The sequence below is a fragment of the Piliocolobus tephrosceles genome, chromosome 9 (genome assembly GCF_002776525.5).
Source record: "Piliocolobus tephrosceles isolate RC106 chromosome 9, ASM277652v3, whole genome shotgun sequence".
NCBI lineage: Eukaryota > Metazoa > Chordata > Mammalia > Primates > Cercopithecidae > Piliocolobus > Piliocolobus tephrosceles.
The window spans coordinates 20,463,889-20,484,055 of record NC_045442.1 but is presented as its reverse complement, the minus strand read 5'-3'; the positions used below and the strand labels follow the sequence as shown (position 1 = coordinate 20,484,055).

The window sequence follows — 20,167 nt, the reverse complement described above, 5'->3', positions numbered from 1 at the left end:
GCGGCCACCCTCCCACACTCCCGTCCTTCATGTAAAAGAGGACGATTTCTGGCCTGTGATGTCTGAGTGTCTCAACTCAAGTTAAGTTAAACCCACACAAATGTACCCAGCCCTGGATCCCATAAGAGCCCCAGGAAAAGTAAGTCGGGTTTGTGGGATTCAGCTCTAGCCTTTGCATCCCTCTGCCGTTTCCCTTCCTTCTCTCTCTCTCTCTTTCTCTCTCGATTCCTGGGGAAAGCTCACAAAACTCAACAGTCCAAAAAGCGAGTTAGCATTCTGACTATTGGAATACTAGTGAGACCAGGAAGCGTCCTTTCTTTTGCTTCCAGGGAGGTCAGTTGAAAATCTTTCAGGCACATTCTGTTACTCTGGAAGGAAGAGAGGGTGTATACAGGGCAGGCAAGGCCCTGCAAAGTGTCACTTCCGTGTCACTGTGACAAGAAAATATCCATTCCTCCTCCCTCCTCTCTCCCATCGCAGCCCTCTCCCTAAGAAATTTGTTTTGAGGGATTTGACAATCTTGCAGATAAAGTGCCTGCCTCCTGCACTCTCGGTTGATCATTTTCCCTCATGGCTGGCCGTAATTTCTTTGCTACTCTTAGCGGCAGCTCTCTCCCTGCTGCCCAAGGTAACGGGTGAGGGAGGGGACTCTGCTGAGGTGCCCTGAGCTGGCTGGGGAACATGGACCTTCCCCCTTCCTTCACAGATTCTGTAGTGGCGAAGATTAGAAAGTAGAAGGAGTTTTTAATTTTTTTTTTTTTAATTAAATCTGCAACCAGCTGAACTCTAGATTATTAGTGGATTTTTTGTTTTTTATTTTTAAGATTTTGTAAGGGATGTGTGTGCAGGAGGAAGGATTAACACAATAATTCTAGGCAATATGAGTGACAAGTTTGAGCATTTTGAGCCTATTTGGCCAGGAATCTGGGGCCATTTCAATCTTTTTAGATGCTTTTTTTCAGTTCTTTAAGTGAAAGCTTTAAAGGGAGGGGAAGCTGGGAGGAAAAAGAAAAGTGAGAAAAGCAGAAAGGGAGGAGAAAAAAAACTGGCCCAGTCCCATCTCGAAGGTACAGAGAAAGTTTTTTTAGAGGTGGAGAGAGGGAAAACCAAGGCTGTTATGTACCCTAGGGATACAGTTTTAGTGGGAATGGAAGATTTGAGTGGTAAGGGAGGCGCAGTAGCCTCCGGGGTCTCTCTGTTCCAGCAGTTGGGCGGTTGGCACCTCAATTTGAATTGCTGGGTGAGTAGTGGGGTGTGTGGTGTGTGTATGGGGTGTACGTATGGGGGGATGTGTGTGTGTTCATGTCCCTGCTTATGGTATTGACCATTAACCTATGCTCCCCCCACCCCCCAATTTAGATCATGGGAAGGAAAAAACAAAACAAGAATAAATGGTCAACTCACGCTATGCCCTTTCTCTGAGTCATTTTCACAGCAGTTTTTTGGGGAGGGGGAGAAAGGGTTAAAAAAAGATGGGGAGGAGAGAAGTCTGACTTTCATCACCGTCCTTACACTTCTATGGTAAGGCAGACCCTGTTCCCCAAGTACGGGTGAGCTGGAATCTGGGAAGGGGTGGTATGGTTTGGAATTTCTTCTAACAAATAATTTTTTTCTTCACCCACCAGGGTGGGCTCCATCGGAAGAGAGAGAAGGAAAACGACATTGCCTCATAGAGGAGCATACTTTAAAAGCTTGAAAGTTTTGAGCGATAAGGCTTTAACAGTAGCAGCGCTGTGTAAACTGTGTATTTTGGTTTCATATTTAATGCTAACTTTCTGTTGTTCCGTCTTTAGTTGTCAATCTCCAGATTTTGATGCCGGCTTTTTAGGGCTTACGTCTTGCTTGTGGTATGTTTTGTAAACTTAATAGAAAATGTGTTTTGGAAAAGAGCCTGATGACAGCTCATTGAGCTGTTAATGATTAGGGAGAAGGCCCTTTTGCAATATGAATTTGGGGTTTAGGATCCATTATACTCTCTTCAACTGTGTCTTCATATCTTTTCTTTTAATTATTATTATTATTATTTTATTTATTTATTTATTTTTTTGAGACGGAGTTTCACTCTTGTCGCCTAGGCTGGAGTGCAATGGCGAGATCTCGGCTCACTGCAACCTTCGCCTCCCGGGTTCAAACAATTCCCCTGCCTCAGCCTCCTGAGTAGCTGGTATTACAAGCATGCACCAACACGCCCAGCTAATTTTTGTATTTTTAGTAGAGAAGGGGGTTTCACCACGTTGGCCAGGTTGGTCTTGAACTTCTGACCTCAGGTGATCTGCCCGTCTTGGTCTCCCAAAGTGTTAGGATAACAGGCGTGAGCCACCGTGCCCAGCTTGAGTGATTATCTTTTGCCATAAGCTGTAAGGGGATTCTCTTGAATTTGGAGGCAATTCCTTAATTACTTTTATTATTACTTTTATTGTTTGTGGTGTTATTGTATGACCAAACAGAAGTAATCTGCAGTGGTCGATAAGCTCTTCGATCCAATTTTGGGGTGAGAAGGAATGAAATATACCATAGTCTTATGTTTATATTTTCAACATCATGAATTAAATTCTGTGTGTCATATTAAAACACAAGATCATAGATAGTTCTCTAGTTGAGCCTAAAATAACGATGGGTGTAAATTTTGGTTTTCCTTTCTAGCTGTGTGCAACTTTTTGGTTCAATCTAGGATTGTGTAAACTGTCAGGAATGGTGGGGAAGAGAGTGGAGGCTGTGTTGCAAATGTGGACATTGTGTTACTGCAAATATCACACCCAGTACAGTCTCCCATCTTGAGGTTCTAGACTCTAGTTTTCTCAAATTACCTGTGTTACTTAACAGTGGTCCTGTTGGCTTGGTGGGAGTAAACCACTATTCTTGATGTCTTATGAGAAGGGAGTTCTTTGAAAATGTAAATTCCCGACTCCAGTGATACAGATATTATGATCTCTGTATTGTCACAACAGGCTGCTGCATTGGCGTTTTCTGGAAGCAGCAGAGCCTGAAACCTTGTATTCTTAGGGAAACCTCCCCTTTGTGGTTTGGGGTTGTTGGGGACCTAGCTGAGCTGTGTAATAGAATTCTTTCCTTCTGCAATATTTTGGAATGTGATGAAATCCTGACATGCCCTCCAGATTACATACTTCTGCACACATTTGAGGATTTTTGAAAAAATTCAACTTTGCCTGGGTCACTCCCTCGTTCCCTAAACTTGCAACACATCACCTGGAGATCGGAGGGACAGCAATTGTGTTTACCCTCTTCGTCCCATGGTGACTCGGCGTCATTTTCATGCGTGTTATTTATTCTGACTGCAGATGCCCGTTAGAGGATGCCCACGTTTGGGATACTAACAAGGCAGGATAGAACAGAACAATGCAGTTCTGCCTTTGTGTTCGTCTTCCTTTCCGTCGGTCTTTGCTGAATCACAGGGTTTGGGCATTTGTATTTGTTGAGCCACATGAGTGGGAACGTTCATTCTTCCTCTTGGCTTACCTCCTCTTTTCTATGGGGAAAATTTACCTGATCAGCGAAGGAAAAAAGCTCTTTCTTGAGCTTTTCTCAGACTCCATGGAGTAGGCATGATTTTCAAATAAGACTGAGATTCGAAAGTTAGGCACAGGGTATACAAGAAAAACAAAAGAGCTTTTTATGCAGCTGTTCCTTGTAAATAAATTAGAAAGTCGGTGTCAGATTTTGTTCACTATTTCTTTCTTTAATTTCTCAGGATGTAATAACCATTATGCTGTTAAAATTTGCTCTACATCAAAATTGGTGATTTCCTTTCCATTATATTTAGGAATCTCTAGATATGGGGTTGTTGTGTTTGGTGGCGAGGGGGTGGTCTGGAAATCATTAATGTTTGTTAAAAGTTGTTTTGAATTTGAGCTTTTGGATTTCTTCATTTGGGATAGGTTCGATTTATTTCTGGCTCGGTTTTGAAGATCCGCTCTCCTAGAAACAGCTGTACTCTCTTACCCAATTCCCAAACATTCTCTGCAAATTCGGACACTTAACAAGATTGATTATGTTAACGCTAATCATTTAATACCCAAGTAGTAGAGAAATATTTGGCGGGAGGGTGGAGGTTGCAGATTCCTGGGAAATTACTTAGAGGTGAAGTGGCTGGTTCTTCATCCCTGAGACCTGGTGGAGGATTAGGACAGAGGGCCCCGTTGTGCCTGTCGCACCCCCTCACTGACCTCCAGGTTGAGAATTTTGTGACGCTGCCGGAGGGAGGCAGAGGCAGGCAGGAAGAAAACCCTGGAAACTCGCTGATCAGGGGCGAGCCTGGACCGGGTGGGCTAAGAAGTAAGCTTGCAAGTGTTTTAAAGGTTGGCTGGGGGAGGCACAATGGGATGTTTTCTTTTTAATTGGAAAATAAATGAGAATGAGTGGAAATAAATTATGTTTAATGAACGTAACTGGAAGTAATTGTTCAAGAGCCTGTGAATGCACAGCTTTGCTGGGTCAGGCCTTGGCTGTGGTTTTCACAAAGCCAAGCAGCTGGTGCACATCTTTATTTTCCAGGTTCGAATGTTCCTCTATTCCTCCATCTCAACACCTTCTTTATTTTCCAGGTTCGAATGTTCCTCTATTCCTCCATCCCAACACCTCCAGCCCACCCACCACCTCTCACCCCCCAGCCCTTCCATCCTCCTTTCGAGGACTGAGAAAAGGTCTTTAAGAGTTGAACTTGGTCCTCTCGACCCTTCACGTTTGGCAGTCTGTTTGGTGTGTTACCAGCTGGGTGGTTATAATATAGAAAGGGCTACCCCCCAAAAAAGGTCAAGGACTTGAAGTGATCGAGTTTGTTCTAGGTATTTGCATGTGTGTGTGTGAGAATTTGGATGAAAACTGACTACACGTTTCTCCTCTCCCTGCTTGCTCTGTTCAGTCATTTCCCAGCAAGGAGAATTTTAATGCCTGTGTGAATCCATGAGAAACTATGAGTCGGCAGAATTTCACAGACGGCAGGGAGAATCGTCTCTCTTCCTCCTCTTGCTGTCTAAATGGATTTGATTCCAGAGAGAGAGAGAGAGAAAGAGAAATAAAAGCCAGCCATTGATAATTTACAAAACAAATAAGTAGCACCCTTCCTGGGAGGCTCTCAGGGGTTGGAGATGCTCTGACGCTCTAACTCTGCAGCCTGTGGGGGTAGGTTCTGCAGCAGCCCAACCGGAGCATGCAGGCTGTGTGCTGTGGCTGGCAGGGTGGGCTTTGCTTTTCTGCATCTCACAGGCAGATCTCTTTTCTCTTACCACCTTGTGTCTTCAAGTAAAACTCGAACCCTGTGAAACCTTATGTCTTTTATTTATTATTTCCAACAGGCAGTGCTGTAGCTATCAATAGAAGTCTTGTCCAGGGAAACAATCCAGCATTAGCTGGGAGCAAGGCCTTAGACAGAAAGGAGCAGCATTCAACTAAGAAAGGACCCCGGCCACGGCACTGGATAGGTCCTGTCTAGCTGCAAGGGGAGAGGGGCATGGGCCAGGGTAAAATGCTCTGAGGAAGCCGACCCATTTGGGGCCACGGGAGGAAGTCATGACTGCTGTTTTTTTTTTTTTTTCTGTGTATATGTAAGAGGTTTGCAGGATGCAAAAGCAAGTGTTGGCCTGGATGGGACTGTCCATGCAGGGCTGGGCCCAGATTGCACTGGCTGTGTCTCCTGTGACCATCCCATCAGCAGAAATAGTTCCTAACTGCTGGGGTCATAGGTTGTTGGGGACAGGAGGGTTACCTTGGCTGACTGTTCACCACCCTCACAGGCTGGAAAAACAGGACTAGTTGAGTTGCCAAAGGGTGGTTGATAGATAAGAAACAGTCCTTCCTTCATCGTGTCCCCAACCTGTCCTCTTCCCCAACTTGCCACAGCTTCAGTGACGTGAAATTTTTATTAACGTTTTAGCTGTTGCCATTGGTCTTGCTGTAGCCATAGCAAACGGCATCTGGAAAAATGCATAGAGGTGGACTATAAACCCATTTTTAAATGTAAACCTGGAGTGAATAGTGTCCCTTCCTCATGCTGATTTCAGCCCCTCGGAGGGCTGGTAAGTGAAGACCCCCAAAGACCTTCTATGCCCACCCTGAGGAGGGGAAAAGGCTGACAAATGCTCCTCTGTTGCTTTAGTTTTATTGTGCGGAGCTCCTAAAGGCACTTTCTGGCCCCATTTTCCTTCTGCAGAAAGAGGCAGCAATAGGGGCGTATTGAAGAGGAGGGCCAAGGGAGACACCAGGGCCAGCAATGGCTCTATTTGTTTTCAGTGTCTGTTGATTAATAGGTTGCGGAGGTGAATGGCAAGCTTTCATTCCCTCTAGGTTGCCCACAGTTATAGAGGCTTGTGGGGTCGGGGTGAGAGGGGGACTAAGCAGAGGGATCTTAGAAGTGCCTTAATCAATCTTTCACTTGCCAGGTTCCAAATGAAGAACAGCGTCTGGATGGGTGTGTGGGCGCTTGGCGATGAGGGTGGCATGGCCAAGTTGCAGAGGGCTATGCTTAACGGTTCTTGAAAGGTCAAAGGTCAGCCACGGGGGCTCCTCCCCCTCCCCATTCCCCCCTCCCCCCCGACTGTAGTCGATGAATACGATGAATACTTTGGGTGGAAGGGCTTTGTGTGCCTTGAGGGCTGTTAAAGGACCTTTGCTTTATAATTTAACTATTCAATGCTGAAAACCCATGGAACCTAAGGAACCAGACAGAGGAAAGCTTGGCTTTGCGAAATAGCGATTTCTCCAGGTAGAAAGCATAAAGCCCTGAATGATTTAAAGTCAGATGAGGATTTTGGTTCCTTGTAAATAGATACTGTGTACTTCATTTAATGGCTCGGTTTTTTGGTGGCCTTTTTCTTTAGATTCTTGTCAGCCCAGGACTGACCACGTAAAGTGTTTTTATCATCTGAATCCTGCTGGGCCGATATGTTGCGTGTTTGTATTTGAGAAGCAGAAACATCCTATTAAATGTCTTTATCCTCTCCATCCCCAGTCCTCTTCCCATAATCAGCCACATGTGTAAAAATCCGTACTAAAAATACTCAATGCCCTGTGGCAAGGGTATGCCTGGCTAAGGCAGGGAACCCTGAGCTCCTTCTAATTTGGGTTTTGGGGGTAATATCTGCCGAAAATGGTGTAGGATGCAGTGATTGGTAGGTGGGAGTTTGAGGACAGATCCCACCCAGAGTCCTGAAGCAGCTGTGTCCAATGGGAAGGTTGGCCCAGGCTGATCTCATTGGGTGCATCTCACTAGATGAACACAGCAATTAACCCCATCCCAGTAATGCCAGTTTCTGCAGACTGGGACAGTGCAGAAGTGGGGTGGTGGAGGCAGGCAGGTGAGGCTGCAGAGCTTAGAAACACCACTCTCTCAAGGCATGTAACCTGGAAAAAAAATGTCTTTACCTACTGCGTGGAACTGGTAACAAATGCCGACTACTTCATAGGCTCGTTGTGAGGATTTCCTAGAATAAAGCACGCCATGAACTCAGCACAGAGGCACACAGACACAGAGCCCAAGGCACCATTGAACAGTGGCCACCCTGAGCTGTGCTGGTGTGGATGGTAGTGCTTGAGGGGTAGCAACCGGTCAATCCCCATCCTACCCTCATTTCATCTGGAAAAGGCGTTCTAAGCTGATGGTGGTGGTGTCACTTCGGTAGCTATAGTATAACAGTTTTGAAATTGTGTGAGTTATTCGTATATGAGTGTTTGCTGTTTTTGTGGCTCAGAGAGTCCATTTTCATCATGTTTTCAGAGTTCAGTACAGCAACGCAGGCTCTTCACACAGCTCTGCTTGACCTTCACTACCATGACCTTGAACGTTGGTTCGCTGTCACTGGTCGTAATGACTTTGTATCCCCATGTAGTTCTGAAGATGTATTTAGGTAAAATAGTTCCCAAAAAGGCACCTGGCCTTATGTCGAGCTGTTTCCCTTGCACATTGGGCTCTGTTTATAAAGAGAGAAAAAGAGGAGGGAATAAGTACTGCAGGCTAATGAGCCCACCAGCACCCCCCAGCATGGATAGTTACTGCTAATTTAGTTGCCATGAATGCATTTCTGGAAGGTTGTCTATGTTGCAACCAAGTTACTTTTCACATCTGAATTTTCTTAGGGTGGTGCGGTTTTGAATACAATTCTTAAAGACCTCGTTAGAGAAGTGGGAAGTGTTCAAAGAGAAGGAGATCATCCAAGGGGCATCTTTCTATTTGGATTCTTTTGTGTTTCATTTGTGACAGCTCTTACTTAAAGGCCCTTGCCCTGATCTGGAAGGGACCATGATCATCTCCACCTGCCTTTTTTTGTTTGTTTGTTTGTTTAACTTTCAGCTCCTCTGTGGCAATCTCATTTATTGGCATAGTAAAATGATGACTCTTCTCACAAGAGATATTAAAATATATGGATTAATTAAACACCTCATTTTGAAGAAGGGTATGTGCCTGAGGAAAGTGCCACTAATCATCTAGAACGATCTTGCCCCATAAACAAACATCCTTACCTTTGAAATCAGGAGTGGAGTCGTGGCTGTGTGTACCCCTCGCTCCGTGAATTAAATCAGAAGAGGCTAGAGGGATAGTGAACTGAGTCATCATTAGTATTCATCGGATTGCATTTTCAAAGCATCTTTGTATTGCACATTTAGCTTGTGCCTGTCACTGTGCTAAATACTTTACATGCAAGTTCTTATTCAGTTTTCACAACCCTGTGAGGTAGACATGATTCTCATCCTGAGTTGACAGAGACAGAAAGGAAGTCTTGAGAGAGGTCACACAGCCAACCTGGTGAGGAAGAATTAAAACCCAGGTATTCCTTGAATTCAGTTCTTGAATCACTGTGTGCATTGCCAGTTGCCCCTAAAACCCTTTTAAAGGCACAGTTGCATTTGAGATAGTGTCTGCAAGGGTATTGAACTGGATGGTCCACAAGGACCACTATGCTCTGTTCCGTGATTCTAAGGAGATTACATTTAAAGAGCACCGCCGTTTACTTGAAGTGAATCTGTGATTGGCTTTGTCTTTCCCTTCGAATGCTTGCAGTTGCAATTTGGTGGTTCTTATGCAGTTTAGGAGAATGTGCTCTCCATTCCACAGGCTGGTCACTTGGGAGGACACAAAGTTCTAGAAGACATAGTCCTTGTCCCTAAGGAACTTAGGTATAGTGGGACCAAGAAGGGTGCACACACACCCCCAGCAATGGGCATTGTGTGGTGTAGGAAGAAAGGGTTCTGGGGTCTGAGGCCGGAGAGACATAGGCATTTGCAAGAAGAAAATCCTTCCATCATAGAAGATTCCAGGTAGAGGGAGGTTGGATGGAGTGGCAAGTAGTCCCTGGTTTCGGCAGGTATGACCACAGAGTTCTCCTCTCTTGCAAGGGAACCCATGAGCTTGGACAGAGAGGAAGTTCTGTTCTTTCACAGGGACCTGCCTGGCATGCAGTTGAGGTCAGAAAGGATTAGGGCTAGTCCTAGTACAGGTCCCATTTTTTTCCCGTAAAGCCTGGCAGCACCTAAAGCTTCCAATTCCCTACCACCCCTTCCACCCCACCCCCACCCCCATGATATAGTTTTGACTGAACAGGAAAAAACTAGTTGGCTAGGCTCAGGTGTGCAAAATAATACTGGGAGAGGTGTTGGTAGCCAGAACACAGGGGGATAGAACCTGTTGTTGGAATCGCCTTCATATGTATATCTAAGAAGGTGGAGACTTAATTTTTAAATCTTATGCTCAGTGAACTCCATGATTGCCCAAATGCTGTCTTCCTCTTTTGTTGTAAAGTAGAGAAAGAGGGTTTTCCCCACATCTCCCCTTAGTCCTGCTTAGAAGATGGCTGTGGGATTTGTGCTTCTTTACTGTAAACAGATCATGTCATCTGGACAGCTTCTTCTTAACAGTAAAAATAACTTTACTAATAAACCACTGTAATAGATAATAAATAACAAACTTATGTACTGGGTTATGTGCTAAGGCTTTTCCTGGGTTCCTTAAGAACTAGGACTTGATTCATCATCAGAACTCATGGCTCTTGACTTCTGTGCTTGCCTGTGTGCATGTGGTCCTCATGGCTGAACACAAGAACCACCCACAACACCCAGGAAGCAGGCCCAAGATGCTTGGGTCCTGAGTCCAGACCCACTGTGAATGAATCAGGGCCTACTGAAAGATTTCCTAGGATTGGGGAATCTGAGTGAGTGGGAAGCATCCTGGGAGATGCTTGACTCGGGGCTGACTGCTGCTGGTTCTGATGCCCACCACTAGCCCTTTCTTCTCCCATGTGCTGCTTCTCATGGCTGATGGTGGTCCTCCTCCCGTGGTACTCGATCAGTCCTTCCACCCCTGAGTGATCATCTTCCCTTCTCTGGGCTATGGGTGACTCTCCCCACTGGCCCTGGTGTTTTTTCACACTCACTTTAAACTGTCTGGAGCTGGTCTGCTTTCTTTCATGTCAGCGGGTATGTATCTTTCCAACCAAAGAGAAAGCTTCGGGAAGGCAGCAACAGCCTTGCCTCCAAAGGTCTCCACTTTGTCCGTGTCTGTCTCTTTCCCTCCTTTCCTCTCCTTTTCTCTTTTCCCTCCCCACCTCAGCACACAGTGTGGGAGCTTCCTTGTTCCTTATTTCTCAAGTTGTCCTGAGCAAATGTTCTTCTTAGGGAATCCTTAGTGTCTGTCCATGAGGTGCCAGCACTGGCCATGAGGTAGCAGCCCTTCACCCTGGCCCTGGCCTGCCCAGCCCTTCATGGCTGCCCCTTTTGTGGAAGTGTTTCTGGTTTCCAAAGCTCTCTCTGCTTTGATGGCTTTTAACTTGCTTGCTTTGATTGCAAAATGGTAGCATGTAACACAAAGCTCCTATAAGCAAAAAAAACTAGTTGGCTAGGCTCAGGTGTGCAAAATAATACTGGGAGAGGTGTTGGTAGCCAGAACACAGGGGGATAGAACCTGTTGTTGGAATCGCCTTCATATGTATATCTAAGAAGATGGAGACTTAATTTTTAAATCTTATGCTCAGTGAACTCCATGATTGCCCAAATGCTGTCTTCCTCTTTTGTTGTAAAGTAGAGAAAGAGGGTTTTCCCCACATCTCCCCTTAGTCCTGCTTAGAACATGGCCGTGGGATTTGTGCTTCTTTACTGTAAACAGATCATGTCATCTGGACATGATCTCCCCTTTCTCCAAGAGTCCAGTTATACATAGGAATTGGTAAACCAGGCTGTTGGAAACATTGACTTCTTTTTCTGCAGTTTTTTTCTGGGGCATCTAGAGAGAAGGCCTTATTTTTCTTTCCACACATAACCACAAAAAAGTCAAAAGCACTTTTTAAAAGATGCTTTCCCCCTCAATTACCTGTGGTAAGAAATGCTGTTCCTATATTGCATTCCTTCCTCACCCATTAGAAAAAAAAAAAAAAAAAAAAAAAAGGAACAAGAAGAGAACCAGTAAAGAGAACTAACTGCTTAGTGATCCCTGAACTCAACAAGCGCTAGTGGGCAGCACTAGAACCTTCCTTCTTTTCTTTTAATGCAATTCCTTTTCCTTGATGTTAATGCAAGTTGTGCCTTCCTAAAAGTAATAAAAGGAAATGAAGACACGTTCTGAAATGAAACTTGACTCTAATCCATTCATCATCTAATACTTGCCTCTTTATCTTCGCTGGTACCTAATCTGGTTAAATGTCCCTGTTGTAGGATTTTAGTGAAAATCCTCTATGGGGAATAGGGTTTTTTGCAATTGGATTACTCTCCGTAAATGGCCCAGTAGTTCGCTTGTTTCAGCTTAATTTTTTCTTTGTGATCTTGCTGGGCTAAGTTATAGCACAGTGTAGTGGAGTAGGGAGGGGTGGACTGAGCAGGAGGTGGGGAAAAGAAGAGGAGAATAATTTGGGAAAGCCTGGGTATGGCAACTAGAAACATTTTTTAAATGCTTTTCTTCCCCCCACCCCGTCCTCTGCTTCTGTCCACTGACCCACCCTTCCCAAACACAAAAATGCCTGTACTTTGTTTTCTAGAACTGCCCGTTTCTAAAATGCGTACCTTTTATTAGCCCAATTCGGCATCATCCAGTTAATGTATTAGCATTCCCGGATGACTTTCTAATGAAATTCCTAATGAATCAGGGCTGCTGTAATCTGCATAGAATATGCAGGTGATTGCCAGGCAGTTTAGAGCTTTCTGGCAAAGTTCACATTCCCACCCAAACCACGAGTGGGGCTTTGCATCCATACTGTCTGAGAAGGACTGTAGCATGCCTGCTGTTTCTAAGGGCAGGGAGGGGATAGGAGCTTTTGGGGGGAGGGGAGCGGTGGCTAAGGAGGCTGGCTGGGTGGGATTTGGGCCCGGCCGGTTTCTTATAAGTGGTGGTTTTCCTAGATGGTCCCCTGTGCAGCCTGCCTGCCTCCTGGAGGTGGGGCCTTAGGGTAGGAGGTCCCCACCACATGCGGAAACGCAGTAGGCATGGGAGATTAAAGTCCCCGCTTCCAACTCACCTGTGGACGGGAAAAGTGCAGACTCTTGGGCTCCATAATAGGGTAGGGATGGAGAAGGTATTTTAAAAACCAGGCTTAGTGGGGAAATAAAAACTAAAGCAGACCCACCCAGAGAGCTATCTTACAACTATCTATTTATTTGGACTCAGGGGAGTATGGGACGGGCAGCGTTGAGTGCATCTTAGAAAATCCAGGTGGGAGGCTGCAGTCAGGGGAACCTACGGGCCCGGTGCTCTGAAGACCTGGGCTGCCGGAACCGGCTTGATGGTGTCTTTCTCTGTTCTCCTCCCCACAGTCGAACAAAGTGCCAGTGGTGCAGCACCCTCACCATGTCCACCCCCTCACGCCTCTTATCACGTACAGCAATGAACACTTCACGCCGGGAAACCCACCTCCACACTTACCAGCCGACGTAGACCCCAAAACAGGTAGGCTATGGGCTTGGGAGCCAAGGTAGAGCGCTGGTCCTGGGGTTCTGGGGAATCTGTTGAGGCCTCCACAGGAACCCCAGGGGCCGAGCTGTAGGGGACTGAGTGGGAACGGTGGTGGGGGGCCCGTGTTGCTTTTCTGGGTGTTGAAAAGGAAGCTCTTTGGGGTAATTGAGGCCTGGTGTGGGAGTGGTTTTCCGCTCCCTTTGGAGAAGTTCATTTGCAGTGTTAAATATCTCTTTATGGCTTCCAGTACCCCTGACGGGGCTGTCTTGGGAACCCAGCTCTGAGTCTTCAGTATGTTTCAGGAGTGGGTTTTAACTCTAAGAGCCTCAGACAGACCTGGATGCAGGAATCACATTGAAGGCATTTCTTGGGTTCCTCCTCAGCTTCCTGGGAAGATGAGACAGCATGACTTTCCAAACCTCGGCTCCCTCGCTGGCTAAGAGGCTCCAGTCACTACTTGACAATGGCTTGTTGGTATAGCCTCAAAAAGCCACATCACTGTATTCTGCATTTTCTTTGCTAATTTATTTAACTTCTTTGTCCCCTACAATATTCTAGGTATTGTTGAGCCCATTTTACAGATGTGAATACTGAAGCCCAGGCAGGTTGCTTCATTTCTTCATAGAACAACCAATGGGTGTCTGGGAGAAGTTGCCATGCTTTTCAGTGTCCCTTTTGTTGTTGTTGTAGTTGTTTTGAAACAGAGTCTTGCTCTGACATCCAGGCTGGAGTGCCGCGGAGCGATTTTGGCTCCCTGCGACCTCTGCCTCCCAGTTTTAAACAATTCTCCTGCCTGAGCCTCCCAGGTAGCTGGGACTACAGGCATGTGCCACCATACCCAGCTAATTTTTGTATTTTTAGTAGAGACAGGGTTTCACCACGTTGGCCAGGCTGGTCTCGAACTTTTGACCGCCTCGGCCTCCCAAAGTGCTGGGATTACAGGCATAAGCCACCACACCCAACCCAGCATCCCCTTTTTATCCCAGTTGTTCATTGACTGCTTTTTTCCCAAAGGGGAGAAGGAGAGAAGGTGGGGTTACTTTTAGTTCTCCTTCAACAAGATCTAAATCAGGCAGGCAGCCCCAGCTCCTGGTGGGGTGGTCTCGGGAGAACAGGTAAGCTTAGTGTGTGTCTTTCAGGCTACCCAGTGTGTTGGTAGGAGTTTCCCTTCCCAGCTCAGTAATTGAAAGGATGGGTTTAAGTCGGTGATCACGCATCACTTCGTTAGAGGGGACTGACTGGTAGTGTTGGGGTAGGTAGGCTGCCTGGTTAGGCGGCCTTCACTGCCCCTGAAAGAAGCCACACATGAGCTGGGTTTTACTGGTCTCTGAGCCCCTTTGTGCTGGTGCAGGACTGAGCCTGGCGCTTGGATGCCTGGATGCCTGGCAGCCTCCCCCAGCCGGCCCCAGGCTCTACCAGTGAATGGCAGCGTCAATGTCTCATTTAAATAATGGTAGTACAGGGAATAGCTTTTAAATGGTTATCGTAAAACATATGATTAACGTCTGTGGACTGTTTACTTTTCCTCTGCGAACATTCTTTCAAGTGTGCAAATGGCTCGGTGTAGGGTCCAAGCCCAGCTAATCTGTTTGGTTTTTGTAATAGAGAGAAAGCAATGTCTGCATGAAAATGTCACCCAGGGAGACTTAATTTACAGATTAAAAGCTTCCTGAATGAATTTTTTAAAAAATGAAATCGTTTTCATCCACGAACATGCAGTCCGTTCCCTCCTTTACTCTGTTTTAATTCTGTGGTATTGTGCCTTTTGCCTCCCACTTCAACGGCACAGATCAGTTCTTCTCTGTCAGAGTCGACTGCAGGATGTGCTCCTGTGGAACTGGCAGGCATGCGGTGGCACGGACTTGCAGAATCCACTCGTGTGCCTTGTGAAGCTCTTAGCCCCTGCAGCGCACAAGGTGCCCATTCAGCAGATGGGCTTCATCCCCACAGGCGACTCTGTCCTCTAGCGGATGAAGTTCCAGAATGGAGTGCATAAGCCTCCAACACCTCCTTTTCTGTTCAGCTCTGGTTCTACCTTGGATAGGATGCCACATGGCATTTGATCAGTTTCTCCAGCTCATCCAAATAGAGGCAGAGACATTTTAGAGGAGTCACCGTTTTTGAAAAAAAAAGCAAGGGTAGTAACCTTTTGAATGCCACAGCTCAAAAAGTCTGTTAGAAATCAGAGGAGTAACTTTCGTGCAGGTAAGGCATGAAACTCCGCAGGGCAAAGGGCCAGTGTTGTAAGAGCAACAGGGATTACCATTGCTTCATTCCCCACCAGCTGCCGAGCCTTTTTGAGGTTGTTCCTTTTCAACTTGAAACAATCACACCAGCCACGTGAGGCAGAAAGACCCAAGATGGCATATTCTGAGTCTACCCACTATCCCAGTCCATTTAGAAGGAGATAAACTAATTTTTCAAACTGAGGCTAAGAGAAAAATGAGATGAAACCTACCAACAACTCTTAGGGTTTATAATCACAAATGAACCTTGTGTTAGGATTCCAAAAGAGATGCCTGTCTTCCTCCTCTTTCCCTGTTCTCCTCCCCTAACGGGTTGCTCTTTCCTTCTCTCCCTCCTTTGTACCTAAAATGCTGCTTCTTCCCTCAGGAATCCCACGGCCTCCGCACCCTCCAGATATATCCCCGTATTACCCGCTATCGCCTGGCACCGTAGGACAAATCCCCCATCCGCTAGGATGGTTAGTACCACAGTAAGGAGTTCCATTTTTTAATTTCCTTTTTGTTTCTTACATGGGCATGCTTATTTTTTATTCTGTGTGTGTGTGTGTGTGTGTGTGTGTGTGTGTGTTAGAAGCCAGGGTTGGGGAGGCGGCTGTGGGAGGGTACAGGAAAGGTGTTGCTGAGGTGTCCTGTGGGAATACAGGCAAATCCATAGCCATTCAGGTGGATTATGTAGGAAAAGAGTTATTGGCACTTAGCATTTCGAGACCATGGTCCCCAAAGGCTCTGTGGACAGAGGTGCCCTGAAGATCCTTTGGGAATTGCAGAAGACTCCTGGGACTTCCACCCCATGAAGCTGATCATGGCCGTTCTGCTGTTGGCTGTCCAAACTGCAATCATGTCATTGGGTTGAGGCTCTCGAGTCCTACCTTTTAGGTGTTACATATTTGAGGGCACAGAAGCGGGAACAAGAACTGCCTTGTTTTGAAATCCAGGGTTGGGATTAGGGCATGTTCTCGTATGATTCCAGGACACCCCACCTCATGCTGAGCATTACTCCCAAGTTGACAACAGCAGTGGAAAGTTTTGTCTGTTGAGAAGCTCCTTGGGACTGAATCAGCATCTCTCTGAGAGTCTTTGCACGTTGAATGACTGTGAACAGTGGGAATGGGGCAGTTGGAACTGTCACTGTAGCATGTGGGGCCTTCGTAAGCATCAGTCCTAGTTCCTGGCAGTGCCAGATTATTTGACTGTCTTTTGCAACTTAAAAAAACTGTGTTTTAAATTCAGAGTAGAAAGGCCTTTGATGCATTAGCATACTGTGGCGGGTTGTGTGTATGTGTGTTTTTGCATGAGCACGTGTGTAATATGTGTTTCGTGATTGTTTCTGTGGATATATTTCTCTTTGTTTGTCAGTGATCTGAACAACACAGGACAATACATTGAATCCTAAAAGGAATAAATCCTGGTAAAACTCAGGTTTGAGTCTTAGGGAAGATGGCCTTACAAAGCCTTAAGGAAGATAACATTTTGGAGTGGCTTACCCCACAATTCTACCTGTGTTTTTGTTTGTTTGCTTTTGTTTGTTTTTTGTTTTTTTTCAAAAAAAAACATTGCATTATGTAGTAGCTATACCAAATACCAACCCTGGGTGTAGTTTCTGTTTCTTTGTCTCGCCTTATTTTTATTGGGAGGGTAGACAGGAACATGAGCTTGTGACCCATTTCTTCTAAATAGATGGGGCCAACCCTCAAATAGTTCTCAGTGATCATTTGCCCCATTCAGCTGATGGGGAGATATTTGAAGGCTAGATAAAAAGGAATAGCCAACTCAGACAACCCTCTGTCAGAAAAAGTTGTGTGTCTTTCATGAGGATGCTATTTTGCATGTTGCTGTATTTTTTAATTATTGTAATGAGGTGTGATTGTCTATTGGTTACCCACAATTCTTCTTGGGGACTCTCCCCCCGGTAACTCTTGTCAACACTTGTTAATTTGACAAAAGGCTACAAATTAAGCTCTGTTAATTTAATGTTTTCTCACCGAGATCTAAATACCGAAAGAGGCCCAAAGCGCAACTGAAGTCCTTTGATTCACTGTACTTTATTTTGGTATAAATTTACATTCATTATTGTTTTCCTTTGGATGTGTAGCCCTCAATTAGTGTGATGGCTCCATTAAAGCAAGCGAGACTTCGCCTTTAATTATTACAACAAAACACCTAGTTTCAGCTTGGGGAGAGGGTCTCTATTGACATAAGCAGAGGTTATAAAATTTAATTAGCCATTCCTATCAGATTTATGGCATTCAAATTGTTCTGTGTTTCTTCCCTTTGATCCTTCCTGTACAATCCCCAAGATTTTTGTTCTGATCAAATGAGAATAAAGCTTACTGTGCAGAGAGAACTTTTCCCTTTTCTTCTTTTTCTTGTCCCCACCCCCACCCTTGTTTCAAGTCTCTTACTTTGTACCCCTTCTTTGTAGGCAAGGTCAACCAGTGTACCCAATCACGACAGGAGGATTCAGACACCCCTACCCCACAGCTCTGACTGTCAATGCTTCCATGTCCAGGTGAGTTCCAAGAACCGGGGCCTTCATCCAAGGCCATGGGTGACTTCCCAGGAAGTTCTCTAGATGGCCACCAGGCCACCCAGGGACCACGGCTACATGTAGTTCTATTAGTGTAAAGCCAATGTGACATTAGACTGTACTCCCAGAAAATCCTGAAAAATTGCCCTGAAATTCCAAGGTAAGTGATGTCTTTCTGGGTAAAATTTTTGAGTCGCTCAGTTGAACAATGTATTTTAAAGAATTAAGAAGGCAAGGGAGAAACAGGACTGAAGCTTTTAAAAATGCCATTTCTCTGTTGTCCTGTCCTCAGCAAGAAAGGTAGCGGTGAAGGTAGTTTTATTATTATACCAAGAAGAGTTCGAATAAAGATTATTGGTGTTTTCAAAGCTCAGACTGTGATTCCAAGTCAACAAGAAAGCATCCGCCTCCTCTCGTCGAAGGTAGCACTGTCCAATAGAAGTATAGTGTGAGCCACAGCGGGAATGTTAAATTTCGTAGTAGCCGTGTTTTTAAAAAAGGTTTTTTTTTGTTTTTTTTTAAAAAGATAAAATTATTTTTAATGACATGTTTTTATTCAATGCAATATAGCCAAAATATTATCATTTTAACATGCTATCCCTGGACAACAACTATCAATAAGATGTTAGGTTCTTTTTTGTACTGAGCTTTGGTACAAAATCTGATGTGTATCTTATACACACAGCACTTCTCAGTTTAGACTGGCCACATTTCAAATATTCAGTAGCCACACGTGGTTGGTGCGTATCATAGTGGTCTGTGCAGCTCTAAGTCTTTGAAAGTTAAAACAAAAATCGTGTGTGTGTGTGTGCTGTACATTCATGTATATTTATATTTCAGCATAGAAATACATTTGCAAGATACACTCCTATCCCCTTGTCCTTCTTTTCCTCCCTCTGATTAATTCTGGCTAATTTTTCAGTGACTGCTAGTTTATTTACAAACCGGTTGGCAGCAGTATGTTTAAGTAGTCACTCATTGTTTCTAATGATAGTTTTATTTTCTGTTCATCTGATTTTCAGTCAAGTTAATTAAATCGGTGGAGGTTTAGACTTTGCTGATGGTCTGAAATCACCAACCCATTCTGATGATGGCACATAATGAAATTAGCATGCGTTACATGGCAGGGATGCTGTCCCCAGCTTCTTTCCCCAGTCCCTGCAGCCAACATGTCAAGCCAAGACCAGAGAAGGGCCTGGAAAGACAGGTCAAGATGCTGCTTTTCCTACTTACAAAACAGTAATTTTGGCAGTGACAGAGAGTTACATTCATTAAGGAAAACAAACTGTGGCATATCTAGCATCGGTAACTAGGCCATGGATATCGCAGTTGAAAAGACCAATTTTCTACCTGCGATGTATCATCAAAATTTCAAAATCCATACCAGTATTAGTTAGGCAGGAAAACGCTCGTGTGTTCTCTGGCCTGGAGAGAAGAGGAAGCATACGCTTAGTAAATAGTGTCATCACAGCTTCGCAAAGCATGGGAATGAATAGGGGGTCTCCCAGGTGGAGAGCACCCAGGGACCACGGCTACATGTAGTTCTGTTAGTGTAGCAGCTTATAGTCCACAGCTCCTCTTCCCACCTTGCCAGCATTTGTATATTGCACCTGGTTCTTTTTCATGTTTGTTTATTTGGTGCATTCCGGAGGTTAAAAGTGGTAAAGTAATGGTAGGATAGGGATTGGGGTTAAGCTGATCGATTGAATTATCATTAGGAGGTTAGTCGATGATTTATAGGTGGGCAGGGGGTGGAGGAAAGGAAGGGAACGTCAGGAAGAAAGGTTAGGGCCTCAAGGTGCGGGGAGAGGCGGCCGATTCCCCAGGTAGACCAAATGAAAGATAGCTAGTTAAAAAGCGTATACAGCAAATTAAATACATTATTGTGGTAATGGGGCGACAGAAGTATAGGTCTATTATACTTATGGCAGTTATAGCAAATGTAGGCAGCTTGCCCTGTTCCAGAACATCCTTTGATATTCATTCTATTCGGCAGTGGGGCCAGGACTTCTCAGAATTAAGTGATGGGTCATTATACTTTAAACACCATGGAGAAGCCTAGATTGGCAATTAAACAGCTCTTGCTGACACTCACTTGTGCCACCCTGTGACCCCCTTTAGATTGAGATGTTGGAGCTCCGGGCCCTCAGCCCGCTAAATTGGTGCAAGGCTCTTCTCCTGACGAGAGCCGGCTCTGAAATCTGCCGGCTTCAAAGGGAGCGAGATCATGTATAAACCATAATGTGGGTGCACCGTGGCTCACAAAAAATAAGGCAGGAAGAGATGAAATGTTACAAGTGCAAGGGGGAAAATGAGAGAATAATGACAAACCTAATGCAACTCAAAGCAGGATTGTTGCACAGGAAAATGCATCCTACTGCTTGTGCATAAAATCAAGGCCGGCAGATGACATCCGGTTAACAGAAACGTGTCAACAGTGAAGTAAAGTGAGAGTGAGTAAGAGAGAAGCCCCTGAGACAGCCAGAAACAAAAATTAGTTGTTCTTAACAA

At 45.1% G+C, this 20,167-nt stretch overlaps 1 protein-coding gene across 17 annotated transcripts in view; it reads left to right on the top strand.

The window, feature by feature from the left end:
* TCF7L2 (transcription factor 7 like 2) overlaps positions 1-20,167 on the top strand; it is a 221,069-nt gene that overhangs the window by 181,907 nt on the left and 18,995 nt on the right. For 14 of the 17 annotated variants that reach the window (XM_026446668.2, XM_026446669.2, XM_026446674.2 and 11 more), the window contains 3 exons: positions 12,745-12,877; positions 15,497-15,599; positions 17,552-17,638. In XM_026446668.2, the coding sequence (XP_026302453.1) occupies positions 12,745-12,877; positions 15,497-15,599; positions 17,552-17,638 (323 nt within the window). The remainder of the gene's footprint in view (positions 1-12,744; positions 12,878-15,496; positions 15,600-17,551; positions 17,639-20,167) is intronic. The other 3 variants (XM_026446675.2, XM_026446665.2, XM_026446659.2) reach the window with 1 other exon arrangement.